The sequence below is a fragment of the Girardinichthys multiradiatus genome, chromosome 15 (genome assembly GCF_021462225.1).
Source record: "Girardinichthys multiradiatus isolate DD_20200921_A chromosome 15, DD_fGirMul_XY1, whole genome shotgun sequence".
In the NCBI taxonomy this organism is placed as follows: domain Eukaryota; kingdom Metazoa; phylum Chordata; class Actinopteri; order Cyprinodontiformes; family Goodeidae; genus Girardinichthys; species Girardinichthys multiradiatus.
Genome location: NC_061808.1, coordinates 12,724,730 through 12,740,977, shown reverse-complemented (window position 1 = coordinate 12,740,977; position 16,248 = coordinate 12,724,730). Strand labels below are relative to the sequence as shown.

Genomic DNA, 16,248 nt, shown 5'->3' with positions numbered 1-16,248 from the left:
AAGAAATTACCCAATTCAAATCAAAAAGAGAAACTAATGTGTCCCTACATTAGGAGAGTGAGATATTTCAAGTGTTTCTTTCTGGGTAATTTTGGTTATTACTTAATGCAAAACACAAGATTTAGTTTCTCAAAGAATTAGAATATAATGTGAAACCAACAAAACCTAATTTTAATGTTGGTCTATGGATCTGCTGACTTGACGTCCTTCACAAGGAGGGTAAGCCACAAAAGGTCATTGTTACAGACTCTGGCTCTTCACACATGGAAAATGAATAGAAAGTTAAGTGGAAGAAAAACATTTGGTACAAAATCGTGCACAAGAAACAGGGATGTAGTCTTGAAATGATTGTAAAGCAAAGCTGATTCAGGAGTTAAGGGGTCTGTCTACACATGGAGAGAGCGCTTCAACAGCCACCGCACCCAGACACAACCAGGATATGAGCTACAACTCATTTGTGTCCTTATCCAGAGATATTAGAAGTGTCTTCACTAGGCTATGGTCAAAAGGGGACTGAACTGTGCCACTTTTTGAGACTGAATTTTGAGTTTTAATCATCTGCAAGCAATTGTCATCAAAGATAACAGAAACAAAATATCTGTTGCTTGCACACCTTTTTTGTGCAAGTTTGTTTTTCAACTAAACTTTCCATAAAATGCTTGGATACAGCACTGTGAACAGCCAGCGTCCATTAGCTAGTCCATTAGAGGACCTCAATGACTAGACGACTGACCTGTCAAGTCAGCAGTCTTCCCTATTAGGTGTAGGACATAAAATAACAATACTAATAATTTTTAATGGCCTTTGTAATATTCCAATTTTCTGAGATCACTGTGTAATGGATCAATGTAAGTTTCACTTTTTAAATTAAAGTTCTGAAACATTTTACTGATGTTCTAACCAATGGAAATGAATTTGCTGCCTGCGATGATTTTCAAAAACCTGTGTGAACATTGCTTCATTGATGGCATTTTAATATCATTAATTTCAGCATCATGTGCTGATTTTGTCCTTCTAAATGAATGTTTTTTGTAAATTATATGCAGAGAGCAGAAGTCTGTCTTTTTAAAGTCTGTAGCTTTACCTCACTTTAAGGTTGATTCATGGACATCATCCGTTTCTTTAGATATATTCCTTTGCTTCAGCTCATTATTTAAAGGAAAACAAACATGGCAGCATACTGCGTCTGAAACTGTTTTAGCTGTAAAATTGTGGAAAGTAAGACAAAGAGATGTGTTCTGTTCTTCAGCAGTACCAAACAGCGGTTTTATTTCACAATGACACATTGGACAGGTAATGTGAATATATAGATATATATGTATATATATCAAAAACACATCAGCAGGCATGTGCTTGAAATAAAAAACACCTTCCATTTCAGCTTGCACACAGAACTCAAGTCATAAAAGACAGAGTAAAAGTGACAAAAAGTTACAAATGAAGAAAAAAAAAATACATTTCCCAGCACATATTTCTATATTGCATACACATTTAGTAGGGAGTGGAAATATGAAACGTACTAACTTCAGATGATATCTGTGCTGACTGACAGGAGAAAGTCATAGAAGTTCCAAGGCCACCATATGAACTTTAATTCAACAAACAGCCTACTCTGCACTCCAAAGCAGCAGACCGGCGAGCCTTATGTTGGGTCATTCTCAACAGTCATGAGTTACATTGGAGGATTCCAGCAGGCGCTGGGGAGCAGCAACGAGAGCTCAGAGTAGAGCCGGTAAATGTTGAACCCCAGGTCTCGGTTTGGTCATGCAAACACAGTACGACATCTTGGAAATATGAATGTAAAAAAAAAAAACTCCCCCAGCATGGATTGTGACAAGGTGCTGAAAACATTCATGACATTTTGTTTTTTATGCAAAGATCAACCAACACAAGAAAGTTTTCCAGTACAGTGTGTCACCACTGGCGTACAGTTCTAATTTCTTCGCAACTAGGCATGGGCCGGTCCGTTTCAAGGTATCCCAGCGTTTTAAACAGTACTTTTAATTTAATTAGACGCCAATAAAGTGCTGGAGGTCCCTTCAGCTGAATGAACCACAGAATAACGTAGTGCTGCCCCTCGCACACTTGTTGTTGTGCACTGGCAGTCAGCTCCCTGAAATAAACCTAATTTGAATCAAAATAAACATTACAGACAATGTAATATTGAAGTGTGGTAGAAATAATTGTTGCTTTTTTGTTTTAAATAAAAGTGAATCTATCAGTCTGTACCCTTTGGTTGTAATACTGTAAAACTGCAATACTTTTACATCATACCAGCCCATGCCTCTTTACAACAGGCTCAAACTTCCAGCTTGCAAGGCTTAAATTTTCCAAACTTACCAGTGCAAGAAACCCTCGCACTGTGTACAAATCACAGCAGTTTAAAAGGCGAGGTGAGAGGTGTCTGCGTCAAACTAATGACTGCAAGGAGTCAAGGCCAGAGGAGAGTCCGACAACGAGATCTTTATAAAAGCATCAAATTTGAAAAAATATCACTAATATCACTCTTCAAATAAACTCCAGGACAGAAATCTTTTTTTAAAATCCTTCTGTGTTATTCAAACTAAATCTTAAACAGTATCCACAGAGAGATACAACTATTTCTAATAACTTAAATACTTAAATTATTCTGAAATACAATAATATTCAACTTGCAGCCAAAAGGATAAGAAAATAGATTTGCTTATTGCCTTCGCAAAACAATTACTCATTTTGCCACGAGGTCCATAGGCTAAACTACACAACTAAAGTGTGCTCCAATGGTACCTTCGGTGCTGCAGTGAGAAGCTTTGGCACAGAAAACACACCATTAGAATGAGGTGACACATCACAACAAGGTGCTAAAACGAGGGACAGTCATGCAGGCATCGCACCAGTCCGGGAGGAGATGAGGTCCGTAAAAAACGTCGAGCGTCACAACCATGCTGGCGGAGCAGGGCATGACAGAAGGAGAGGGCTGGTAGAAACGGCTCAAGTTCATCAACATGGTGGAGAAGGGGCTAGCTGAAAAAAAGTGATCAGAAAGAATAAATCATTTTCTAACCAGATCCTTAACAGGTCAAAAAGACTACAGCTTCCCGGAAATGACAGTGATGCTTCAGTGGTAGTTTTCCAGCTTTCCCTCAGTTCGCCTTGGTCCTTGTTATTTCACAGAGATGACTCCACCTCCCTGGCGATGGTAGCCTCATCCTCAGTCCGAGAGCGCACCTGGATTTCTGCAGCTTGCTCCGGGGTCTCACTGATGACCTCCAGGGCTGATGGGGCAGCTGCTGCTTTAGAGTCAACGCCGGCCTTCTGTTTGTCTGCGGAGCCGCAGCACAGCTTGGGAGCGCACTGAGTCCGACAGGAGAGCTCGCACAGGGAGTCCCGGGACTCGGAGCTGAAGGTGACGAACTCGGGCTGGATGGTGGTGGCGTGGATGCCCTCATTGTGGAAGAAGTCTTTGATGCGTTTGGCCACCTCCATGTAGGACGTGGGGTCGTGGCACTTGATGTGCGCCGTGGCGATGATTCGGCTCCCGGCCAGCTGCCAGATGTGCAGCTCGTGGATGGCCAGGACGCCGTCCAGGCTCAGCAGCCGCTCGTTTAGCCTATGGATGTTAATTTGCTTAGGCACGGTCTGCAGCAGGATGAGGGCAGACTCTTTGAGCAGGGGGTAGGTGGTGTACAGCAGGATGCACACCATGATGAGGCACAATGTGGGATCCAGGTACAGCACCCAGCAGGGGCCTGCCACCTCGCTTTTATCTCCATTCAGGTTGACTACAGTCTCATTGACGTGCTGGTGGTGTGTGGCGTGGCTGTTGATGCAGGGGTTCACGCAGTTCAGCCCTTTGCAGGGCTTCCACACAAAAGTGAAAATGAGGGAATTGACCACCACAATGACAGAACCCAGAGCATCACCCAGTACATGCAGGAAGACCCCCCGCATGTTGAGCTGCGCCGACGAGTCATGGTCCAGCTCGTCGAAGTGGGTGTTGCCGTTCATCTGCACCTCCGGGTTGTCTTTACAGCTGACATCTGAAGATAAAAGATCAGGGAGGTGAGTTCAGTCCACTGCTGTATGACAGCTCAGTGCTAAAACAGACTTTCAACACAGAGATACAACATCTAAAGAAGACACAGAGAGCCCTAGGCATTGGTCTGGTTACCCGTATTAAGGAATAATATTCTGCAGACTCTTGAACTATTGACAAATATCTCTCATTTACAACGTTACTACCCAACTCAGGATACTTTTCTCTTGTTTTTAGGAAAATCTGCATATACATGGTCACTAGAATTACAATTTAAAACATTGTAATACCTATGCTGCAGCAGTAACATCAGAATGGTCTAATATTCTGTCTAATAGGTCTAATATCAGTTTGATAGATAACAATAATCAATATTTCATGATTTTAGTGAAAGGGTGGGCAACTGCTGCTTTTCTCTGTAAAATAAAAACAATTAAATCATGATATACAGTTTGTTGTTCATTTTTTATCATATATAAAGCAAACATAAAAAGCTAAACCACTTTTAAAAACAGGGTTAATTGAGGTAAACTCAGGGTTTTTGTATCTCTTTGTTCTGAACACTGGTGGAGTTTTCAAGCCCTCTGACTAACTTCCTACTATTGGAGCTGAACTCAGTGGAAAACGGCATACCGAACAGTCTTGATAGGTGAAAAGCAAGAATGAACTCCCAGCATGCTGTACTCTAAATATAACAGTCCACTCATAATTCACATTAAGCATATTTTAATTAGTACTCGCAGGCAGTCTAGGAGCGCAAACAGGAGGGAGCAGCACCTGAGGGACAGCGGCCTCCCCCTCCATTCCCGGGCACCGTTGGGTCATTCATCAACAGCTAATGGCGTGTCTGGGGCTGTCGACTCCGCAGCTACACTGATGTATGACCCAGTAACAGTAATCAGTGCATAGAGGAGGGGATATAGTGGCCATTTATTGAAACTGGCAGGGCCTAACAGTATGGAGGGGAAAATAGTCTTCTGTATATGGGATTAACCCTTCTGCGCCCGAGGGACGAACGGACCAGCTGTGGAGTGCTGTTTTACTCTAAACATGCCTTTACACAAGTGATGAACTCTTTGTGCCAGTTTGTAGTAACATAATACCACTATATTGTTCTCAGCATCATAAAAAGAATTAACTTGAAGGGAAACTGTGCCGGGAGGCAACAGGACATTGCTCAAATGAGTCCTTTTCAAACACATTTCTCCTAAATGAGACATAGCGTTTATTTCAGACATTTTGAACAGTTAGAAAGAGTGAAATCCGAGGCTTTACTCGCGTATGTCACTGACTGTGGCCACACAGAATGACTGAATAGATATGTGATAACGGACACACACTCCTGAGCACAGTGGCTGTCAAGGAAACAGTGTAGATTAGTCACTATTGCAGTCATTCAGATAATGTAAAGATGTACTTTTAGGTAATATGGGCTGCTAAAAGCACATTTAAAATTCAACACGCGCTGTGAGATTACCAGACTCACAATAAGAGAAGATTTTTAAAGTTTGGACAAGAAGATCGACCACACCCGGGCATAATAACTGGACTACAAGGAAAGCTTGCCAGACCCTATGGTATCGGGATACATTTTCCAGTACAAGACCAGCAGACCCGGCAGAAGGCTAACATGGATGTTATGCTTATTTTGAAAAGAACAATGTCCTATTTATCAGGTGAAACTGCAACGTCGTTGTTTTATCTGCAGAGCCTCACAGATTTCTCCGGTTAGATAAAACATGTTACTATAAGAGAAAAATTATGGATATCTTCTTGGTAGGTCTTACGCTGCTGGGTAAATAGCTTCTTTGTCAATTTGTACCCCCAATTCGCACAGATGCAGTCCTATTTCAGCCCTTTTTTCCTTACATTTCCTACCCAACTAAACCATCTGATGTTTGGATGTTTTCTTGTAAGTTGAGAATTTTAAAGAATTGTGGAGATAAGGTGTCACAAAAATGCTCAAATCTCATTGTAATAATGGGTACAAAATTTTCCTGGGGTAGGTAGTTATTGATCAAAGATCTACTTGTGTGGCAAAAACGTCATTTTTATGTAAAAACAGTCGGTATAAAAACTGCTAAGAAGCATTTGGGGAAAGGGGTGGTATCCCCCAGCTCCCTGAATCATACAACCATAAAAAACAAGGGCAGCTCTGATAGAAATAATCGGCATTGTTGTCGGCTTTTCAAAAGGTCTGATCAGTCGATTTCTAATTTGAAGTGTTGTAAGATGGTTTTAGATGCATCACATATCTAGAAAGGAGAGTCAAACGAGATTTGACAGTGAAAAACCTCAAACTTTTCATACTCACCGGTTCTTGACCTCCCATCACCCGGACTGTTGTGATGCCCCACCAGGTTGTTGGTCTCCTCTGCCGCTGATCCGTTCCCAGCCTTCTGGAACTTTTCAGTTTTCCCCCTCTTCCCCTTAGCCCCATGGGAGTGTCCGTGGCCTCCCCCAGCGTGCCCGTGGAACAAACACAGCCCCAGCAAGTTGACTAGGAGCCCGGCGGCGCCGACCCCGGCCACCACCTCCGGGGTCTCGATCTCGTGGGGATTGGTGAAGCGCTCGACTGCCTCCAGGACAATGGTGAAGCACAGCGCCGTGAGAAAGACGGCGTTGACCAGAGCACCCATCACCTCTGCCCGGATCCATCCGAACGTGTTTTTGTTGGTCGAGTGGGTCTTTTCCGCAAACCGCACCGCGACCAGAGCCACGATCAATGCGATAACGTCCGACAACATGTGGAAGGAGTCCGAGAGCATCGAGAGAGAAGAGGTGAGGCGGCTGACCACCACCTCGACGATGAAGAAGCTGAAAGTCAGTGAGAGCATACATAGCAACCGGGCACGGTTGGGCTCGCAGGCCATTTTTGTTTCCTGGCGGTCCGCCGTCGATTCAAGTTCACAGAGAGAAAATGTTTCACGGTGTCCTCCGGGTGAAGCTACATCCAAAGAGCGGAATTTACAGGATTCTAGGAACCGTTTAAAAACCCCGTGGACGTCCCCAGCATATTCCAGACACGTTTGCAGACGAGCTCTGCTTTGCAGACGGCTGAAACTTTGCACCCGAACCGGTAAACTTTCCACACGGACCACGGCAGCCTCCTATTGGACGATAGGGCCCATGGAGGAACACGATTGGTCAGATTTAGCAACTGATCTTAGTAGGAAGTGCTGAAAGGCTGAACATTGGAGGTTGCTAGGCACGCTTCATCATTACTGTAATCTCGCGATGTCGTCGTTGAGTGAAAACCAATAGTATCGATACGTCATGCTTTTCGAAGAATGTCTAATCAGCGAAGATGAGTCGCTCCAAAAGCTTTTTAAAAACACGTTTGGATGACATTTTGAAAGTCACTATTGTGCAGTGCTCTCAAAATTACATTTAAAATAAGTCTCACAAATGTGTTTATTTACCAACTTAATAAAATTCTCAGGTGTTCATCGGCTATTTAATAAGTTTAACAATTCATTATTTCTGAAGTTTATTTGCTAGTTGAGTTTATGTATACTATTATGCAATTCAATTATAGCTTTAAAACGAAAGACAAGATGCCTTTTAGCAACATTATCTCTTAATTTTACATTCATGTCAAAGTTTTGTTTTAGCTTAGTGGCTTTAAATAATGAAAGTTCAAGGAATAAGTAATGAGATGCCTTTGGGCACCTTGTAATTAATAACATTTATCCAACTATTGTCTATATCTGCTTATTTTCGGAAGCTACATGTAGTAATACTATTGCCACTGTGAAATTTTATTTAGGAAGATTTTTTTTATTTTAATTGATCACTATATGCTGCATATATATATATATATATATATCACTGGAAATAAAATCTCCAAGAGGTTTGGGGTATTTCCATTTTAGCTGCTGAAGTAACTATATTTCAGTGTGGGGTTTATGGTTAGATTAAATGACATGTAGTAATCTAATCATTCTGCTCATGGGCTGTAGTGTTAATAGAAATTAACTTTTTAAATACATCCAACAATCAAATCACAGACTTCTAAGTGAGAACTTTTCTGTTCTGTTGTGTGTGATTACATTTTCACATTAAACTGATGACCTCTTGTGGAAAACATCAAGTCTTGATTGATAGGTCACCCTTTCAATGTGATGCAAATGACTACTTTAAAGCAATGGTTTAATAGATAGCCATTTGAAAAATACATTGTCTGTATTGGGCCCCTCAAAGCAAAATGGTTTAAAATCAACAAAGACATGTTTTATTCCCAAAATAATCTCTTTTTTTATAATTACAATATAATCTCTGTAAGACGCTCATAAATAGGGCAGAAAACATACAAAGTACACTAGAAATCACCAACACACACTGTATAATAAAACTTGAAATACTATTGACATATCTTATGAATTACTAAATTAACATCCAGTGTTGAGAATTTCACATTCAGTCTTAAATTGGACCATTTCCTTTTGTTCCCTCAACGGATGCCGAGGATCTCCCGGCTCTTGAACTGGCAGATTTTCTCCATTTCACTCAATTTTTGGGCCCGCAGATTAGCAGTGTGCAGCCTCCGCAGCATGAGATCCTGGTACGGTCTGCCCTGCAGACCCTCAGGCTGCTGGTTCTCTTTGCTTTCACCTGCAAAGTGGACCTTCTTCTTGCCGGGGGACAGATCCTCCGAGTCTACAGCAAAACAGCAAAGAGGCAAGTGACCACATTGAAATATTAGCGTAAACTGAATAAATCAGAATACGTCATTTTGGGTATAAATTATAAAAGGTAAACCCAAGATTTAATGTAATCAAGACACCATTGGTGTAAAAAAACTTTATTTACATAATATAAACATGTACGTTCAGTGATTAAAACTATTAATAATAAAACAGCAGTTTCAGTTCTGGGCATTGTTTCGTAAGTTGAAACATCTTCGCTGGATTTTCATACCTAAGTCTTTGCCATAGACCAGCGGCAGGTCCTTCTGCTGCTGCAGCCGGCTGTACTTCTTCAGCAAACTCTCTGCTCTGAACGATAGATAAGACCAAAAGACAGTGTACCACTGCAAAGACAACAACGATGTAGCAATTTCAGATTATTCTTGATGTTACCGTGCAAGCTTCTCAGTAGTCAGCTGTTCACGTGTACACAGTTCCTCCTCCCTTTCTGCCAATAAAAACCAGATCACTTTAGTTTTTAAACCAACATTTCTGTATCTGGCACATATTTATCCGAGATGCATTATAATCACTTCAGCAGGGAGCTGTGGGAGTAGAAGTAGGTCTATGTTTGTGCAAGTATTTTGAACTATTTAGAGGTTTCTCAAGGAAATTGGCCCAGTTTTCTCTTGGTTTTAGCTCTGCATGTTGCGAGATTTTTAAGCCACGTGCTCTCCTTTCATTGAATTTCTGGATATGGTTTCTTTTTTTGTGTTTTGTTTTTTCTGCAGGGTTCCACGTTATTTTCTCTTCTAAATTCAACAGAATCCCAGAAGCAAATCTTTGCAGTTCTCTGAACATTAAAATATTTAGATTATGTTTTTAACCAGCTGTCCGAATTATTTATCTGTATGTTCCACAAATCATCACATGGCTAAACGGGGAAGTTGGTTTCTGCTTCAGTGAAGTGGTAAAGGGGCATTTTATGGCTTTTTGGGCATCTGAATAAACTAGAGTCAGCAAACACTTCTTGTCAAATCAAAACTAAATCCTAAAATAAATATAGATTCTCTAAAACCAATTTGAAGGTCTTTGAAATAAAAAAAGACAGTTTTAATGTTTTGTTTTGCATCTAAACCAAAGGCAGTTGTGGATCAGACCCAGTACTGAAACCTTGATTGAAAGTTGTCTTATAACGCCATGAAAGCTATAAAACTGCCTTTTATGAATAATAAATGTGATCTGTGGCTTCTCAGTAATTTAAAAATAAAAATTATGTTGGTTAAAATGTTACATTTTGGGCATGATGTATGAAATCAACAATAAAGGATGCCCTTTAAATCTAAATCTGTGTAAACTGGGTGTTATTTTTAGAAATGTATAAATGAATCTGTTAGAAAACAAAGTAAAAATATAGTCTGCAACCAAACATCTTTCCAGCTTCCATGTTTATTTTCTGTACTCAAACAGAGCTGAAGGAAAATCCAAACTTTTCCAGACCGGGTCGGAACCTTGTACTTTGCATCTATTAATGTAGTTTGTCGTAAACTGTGCCCTTCCTGATTTTATGCCACTTTTCTATGAAACGTTTTAAGGTTTATAACATAGTTGCACGATACCCCATCAGACATGGATACAGTCTGTTTGCCATAATAACTGTTGAAACCTTACTCTCCAGTCTCTCCTCGCGTTCCTTCAGCGCCTGCTCTCTGTCCCGCAGCGCCTGTTCTCTGAGTTTGAGCTCTGCGACAGAGGCGGTAACCATTTCAGCCGGCTTGTGACAGTCAGGGTCTGCTGACTTCCTCTGGGCCCGTGCTTGCACCTTCCTCTGCTCCTCAGCAACACTGTCTTTTAACAAACTGCTCTGGAGGATAGACTCCACGGACGGTCTCAGGTAGTCCTGCCGACAGGACGATTTCAGGTGTCGTTGCATGAAGAAACGCATGTTCAGCTCAGAGAAAAAACAGGTTAATGTTTCAAACCTTTAAGTTGAGCATTTTGCTGAGTAGGGTATTCAGTTCTTCAGAGTACCGGTAGGGGATTCTCCTGAACTTCCCCTCTCTTATCTTCTCTGCCAACTCCTTCTGGTTGTACGCTGTGAACGGAGGCCTGAAGAGGAAAACAGTCAGAAGAAAAGAAGTAGGATCTGCTGTAAAACTGCTGGGAAATCTGTTAGGTCCAACTGTGTGTAGAATAACTTACGACAATGCACAAAGTTCATAAAGCAAGCATCCCAGAGACCAAATATCTGACTTCTCGTTGTATGACATCCTGTTTATTTGTTCCTGAAAGAACAAACCGTGGATGAATTACCATTCGTGCACCAGACTCCCATTTACATTTACCGCATGGTCTCCTTAGCCAAACATCCATGTGAGCCCACCAAGTGAGTTTAATTTTCTAACATACAGAGCCTCGCCAAAATAAAAGCTGAACCTTTTCAGATTTTGTCACCTTACAACCAAAGACTGCAATAAGTTTTACTTGGATTTTATGTGATCGACCAACCCAAAGTGTGAAGTGGGAGAAAAGGATACCTGGTTCAAAGCACTGTGAGGTACGTTCAGATGAGACCAAGATAACTGTTTTTTGGGCCTAAATGCAACATGTTGGGTGTTGGAAACACCAACACAACACATTACCCAGAACACACCATTCCTACAGTGATGACAGCATCATGGTGTAGGGATGATTTTGTTCAGCGTGGTTCACCTTCCAGCTGGACAACAACCCCAAACATACAGCCAGAGGTACAATGGACTGGCTTAGACCAGAGGTGTCCAAAGTGTGGTTGGTGGACCATTTACGGCCCTTGAAATTATGTCGTGTGACCCTGACTGCATTTCAAAAAGACTGAAGGGTGAAAATTTTGTCTGCTGGCACAAGCGGCTGATGCAGACACTATTTTTTTTTTTTTAGGCAAAGATTTTAAATGGCAAATGAAAATCTTAAAATTGAAAATGCAAAGTACAACTAAAAATATTTGACTTTTAGCCACCATGTTAACCCCAACTCTAACCGAAAAGCAGACTTGGGGCCGCACATTCATTAAACTTGGCTAAATGCAGCAAACATTTCCAAAGAAGAGTAACCCATCTCAGGTTCTTGTTGCTGAGAATAGACTCAAAAACTGTTCTAGAACAAAAAAACCAAACAAAAAAAAGGGAACATAACCAAAAATGTTTTTGCTATTTTATGTCTTTCTGTCTTTTCATGTTTTGTATCTGCAGTCATTTATAGTTCTATTTTCTGTAAAAAACAATCCGACTTTTAACATTTCATTAAAATATTCAAAGTTTAGTTTATTGTTGACCAGGTAAAAAAATAAAAATAAAACCAGTTTTGCTTTTTAAAAAAAGAAAATGTTTGAGGCCTCTGACTACTTTTTACAATTTTGGCCCATGTGGCAAACGTTTTGACACCAGATGTTTAGATCAGAATCAGCTTTATTCACCAGGTTTGACTTCGGTTCCACTTTACTCTCAATGAAGACATTTTAAACATAAATATATATGTATATATAAATATATATTGGTGGGAAATAAAAGTTTTGTTTTTCTTCTTCTTGTAAATATCTATATACACAAATTCTTCTTCCAAAAGACTAAAGCATATTCACGTGTTGGAACAGCCCAGTCACTAATGTTCATAGATGCTTTCCTTTCAATCCGACAGATTTAGTTATTTTCAAAGAAAGGAATGGGCAATAATGTCCCCCTCTAAAACCTGCAGCTGTAATTGCAGCAGAAGGTGGTTTTACGAAGTTTTGCTTCAGGAGGGGTTGAATGCATACGTACGCCACATTTTTAAGATTTTTTTATTTGTATACAAATTTTAAAATCTATCATTTTTCCACTCATAAATATGCACTACCTTGACTTGGTACTTCATACAAACTCTAGGAAAATACATTGAGGTGTGGTGCAATGTGTTTACGGGATATGGATACCTTTAAAAAAGCTACTGTACAAGTAACAGTAGATGTGAAGTACATGGAAAAACTCCACCTAATTCCAAATCATCCTTTTCAACAAAAATAAATCAGATGTAAGATGCAGAATGGCCATGCTTCAGAGAAAAAAAACAACAACTCACTGGAGACATGTAGTAAGGCGTCCCAACAAAAGTCTTTGCAAAGCTCGTGTCATGGTTCAAAATCCTAGCCAGGCCAAAGTCCCCAAGCTTGACGTTCTGCTTGATGTCAAGGAAGATATTGGCTGGTTTCAGGTCCCGATGAAGAACTGTGGCCCTGCCGTCGCTCCGCCTGTGACACTCCTTCAGGGCTAAGGTGAGCTGCGCCATGACTCGCAGGATGAACTGCTCCTCCAAATAACGCCTGCAATGCAAACAAATTTGTAACTTTGCAAACTTACATGGAAGGAGAGGACAATCACCCATCCCTGCAAAAATGACCTTTCTTTGATGCACCGACTGATGAGACTGGCCAGGTCCCCGCCTTCGCAGTACTCCATGACGATGTACAGCGTGGTGTTGGTACGATCGATGATGCGGTCATAGTACCGCACGATGTTGGGATGCTGGAGCTCCCTGAGGAGGTTCACCTCTGACACCAGCATCTGCTTCTCACTCTCTGCCATGGTGCCGTAGTCCAGCTCCTTCCACACCAGGATCTGCAGAACACGAGAGCTTTAGTTACCCAGAAGGTTAGAGATTAGAAAATAAAAAATGAAAATATTATTGGGCAGAACAAAAGTGGCAGTTCAGTGACACTAAAGACAATACCTGAAGACAGACAATCCCATCATCAAGCCTTAATCTGAAGAATTCAAGTTCGAGCTGTCATTTCTGGTTGTCTCTCTATTTTAGATGTAGGCCAGTTAAAAGTATGAAGGTTTAAAAGTTAGAGCTTCAAAACCACAAAATATTCCATCATACCGTTTCTGGGGTTTCTAGTCCTTTAAATGATACGTCAGAGAAGATGGCAAAGTCTTCACATCCCACACGTTTCCCTTCCTTAGAGAGCGCCACCATAACTTTTATCAAGGTTATGGTGTTTTTACCCAATCAGAAAAATTAACCAGCTAATATCAGCAAAAAGAAATAATATTACGCACAAAAAGCACTTTAAAACTACTACTACTAACACCACGAAGTCTGTGTATCGAAAACTTTACGAACACAGACATCAATAGGTAAAAAATTTAAAAATAGATAAATAACAGCATAATATAAATAATTACCATAGGTTACATTATTTTAATTGATCTAAATCCATATTTTAGGTTAATTTGGCAGTAGTTGGAAGAATTGTTGCTTTTGTGTTTTGAATTAAAACAATTAGATGTGGAGAAATATTTCTTTTTTAAAATCTGTGAGTAAATACCACCGTATTTTTACTAAATGTTGAGAACCTCATAAAACCCCAGTAAGTGATTTTGAGACTTCTAGCAGGAGTCTTCTTTCTTAACCTTTACTTTTTAATATTTCTGGTACTCTTGACCCTAAATCACCTGTCACCGTTTAGAGTTACTAGGAACAATTTGAGCCTCTTTCACGTTTTGTGTTAGTAAATAATTCATCTGAAACAGCTTTTCTAAGAGGATTTTGTAGCTCGTTTGTTTCATTTATGCCGCAGTTTTACGTAGACTAGACTTTTTAACCCCATTTAAAGTATCTCTATGACATTTTGTATTTCTTTATCAGTATTATTGTTTTGGCTCACTAATTTCTTATTTTGGCAGCTTTCGGTTCTGAACTCGCGTCCCTTTGGCAGGTTAAACCCATTCAACCATCTGGTTCTGATTCTGTACACGTTCTGAAAAAGCTCTCTTTTTCTAGTTGAGGGTATACTTATACTCACTTTCCCGTCAGTGTTTCGTCTTATTTTCTGGCATCTTCCATAGGAACCGGAGCCTATAGTGTACAACACTTCGTAGTCCTCCACACGGGACGGCATCTTGGTTGTGTTTCCCGAAACTAACGTTATAAGTTACCTGACTTAACGTTAGAGTCGGCGTTGGAATGGATTCTGGTGTAGTTTAACGTCTATTTAAACCAGCGGCGTAACAGAATCATAACATAATTAAATGTCTTTCTTTTTTGTCCTTAAACAAGACAATAATATTAAGTTTCCCACTTTCTGAGGTGATCTCGGTCGTTTCTGTGCTCTTTAGCTCTCAAAACAGGAAACGCTCACAATAAATTTAAACTGGTGCCGAAATGCTAGCTTTTGGTTGGCTGAATCTCCACTCTTGGTCGGCCCTGATTGGTCAATATAGAGAAACAATCATGTGGTTGCTAAGCGTTTAAGAACCGCGAGAGTAACGCGGGTAGATGTTGATCCGTTCAATTGTCCACACGGTGGCGCCAAACACACACGGCAGAAATCAGTGCCAGCTTCTGTGTTTGAATATATTTGGCGACTACCACATGGAAATAAGATGCTAGAAAATTATATACATAGTTCCATCTGCATTATTATTATTATTATTATTATTAAACCCAAACTGTTCGTGTTTGTTTAAAAATTAACTGTACAACATAAAATACCATAATATAAAATCCTCAGACTTTTATAGATTATCGACATCAATAATATAGTAAAGGGAGGCTCTTTCGGTTCTGTTTTCACACTACTTTTTCATGACATTTTGACCACAATATAAAAGAGGAAATCATCTTCAAGATGGTTTGATTTAAAGTGAAAAAATATATGTATCATTTGGGTTAAATACATTTCTCAGTGCAATGTAACCTGTTTCACTACTAGTTGAACAAAAATGTGTATTTTGACAAGACCATTGATGGTTAGTTCTAGCTGTCCCATTTTTATATTCTAAAAAAAGTACTTGTGAGTTATTATAAATTTGAGTAATAATGGTACTTTTTAGACTGATCTTATAGGATGATGTACCTTTTACTGTAATTTATTTCTATACATCTGTACTTCCTAACTGTTCACCTACATCAGTTTTATCGAACCAGTTTAACTAAAATGGGTAAGTGAGTTATCTCCCAATAACTGCAACTAAACACAGAATATGTCTGAAAATTAAACTTTTGCTTTGTTTCTGTCTGTGTTTGGGATCAATTGCCATCTATTCCTCATTATTGGTCTAAAAACCTGCTAGCTGCTACCAGAGCAGATTGTAGAGGTGTATATGTACAACAGAGAGGGGGCTATCGGTCATTGTTACCAGTTACTTTAATTAGCCCACAGGGAAACAAAGAGTCACCACCTTAGAGAAAGAAAATGCAGTGATATCTCACTCTGCACCAGCATCTGAGTGTGTTACTAAAACTCCTAACTGTTGTGCTTACCTTCTTTTTAAAGCAGCTCAGTATTGACAATCAAAAAATGTTGGGGCAATAAATGTTATTGAATGCTCAACTATATAAGGGTTGGCCACTATGGTTTTTGAAAGTTTTGGTTTCAAAAGTACCTGAGTTGCAAAAGCCTGTCCCTCTCCCACCTGCTGAAACAGGCAGGTGTGGGACCGAAGGCAGGTAGTTAGATGGCTTAAAGAAAACACCTACATCTGAGTATGTAGGACTTTCCTTTTCTTAATTTACAGCTAGCCCTTGGTGAATTTACTGGTGTGTTTAGGGTCATTGTCATGTTACAGAGTCCAGTTCTGCTGCTCA

At 40.1% G+C, this 16,248-nt stretch overlaps 2 protein-coding genes across 2 annotated transcripts; both read right to left on the bottom strand.

Annotated features, from left to right (window-relative positions):
- Positions 1-1,236: 1,236 nt before the first annotated feature.
- On the bottom strand, positions 1,237-7,472 carry slc30a1a (solute carrier family 30 member 1a). The gene is made up of 2 exons (XM_047388151.1): positions 6,330-7,472; positions 1,237-4,019 (listed from the first exon to the last, which is right to left on the bottom strand). The coding sequence occupies exons 1-2, from the start codon at positions 6,886-6,888 to the stop codon at positions 3,148-3,150; spliced, it is 1,431 nt and encodes a 476-aa protein (XP_047244107.1). The 5' UTR covers positions 6,889-7,472; the 3' UTR covers positions 1,237-3,147.
- A 754-nt stretch (positions 7,473-8,226) lies between these two features.
- Positions 8,227-14,830, bottom strand: nek2 (NIMA-related kinase 2). The gene is made up of 9 exons (XM_047388152.1): positions 14,465-14,830; positions 13,057-13,274; positions 12,739-12,979; positions 10,846-10,928; positions 10,626-10,752; positions 10,315-10,543; positions 9,097-9,151; positions 8,936-9,012; positions 8,227-8,674 (listed from the first exon to the last, which is right to left on the bottom strand). Exons 1-9 carry the CDS (start codon positions 14,558-14,560, stop codon positions 8,469-8,471), a joined length of 1,332 nt encoding a protein of 443 aa, XP_047244108.1. The 5' UTR covers positions 14,561-14,830; the 3' UTR covers positions 8,227-8,468.
- Positions 14,831-16,248: the final 1,418 nt, after the last annotated feature.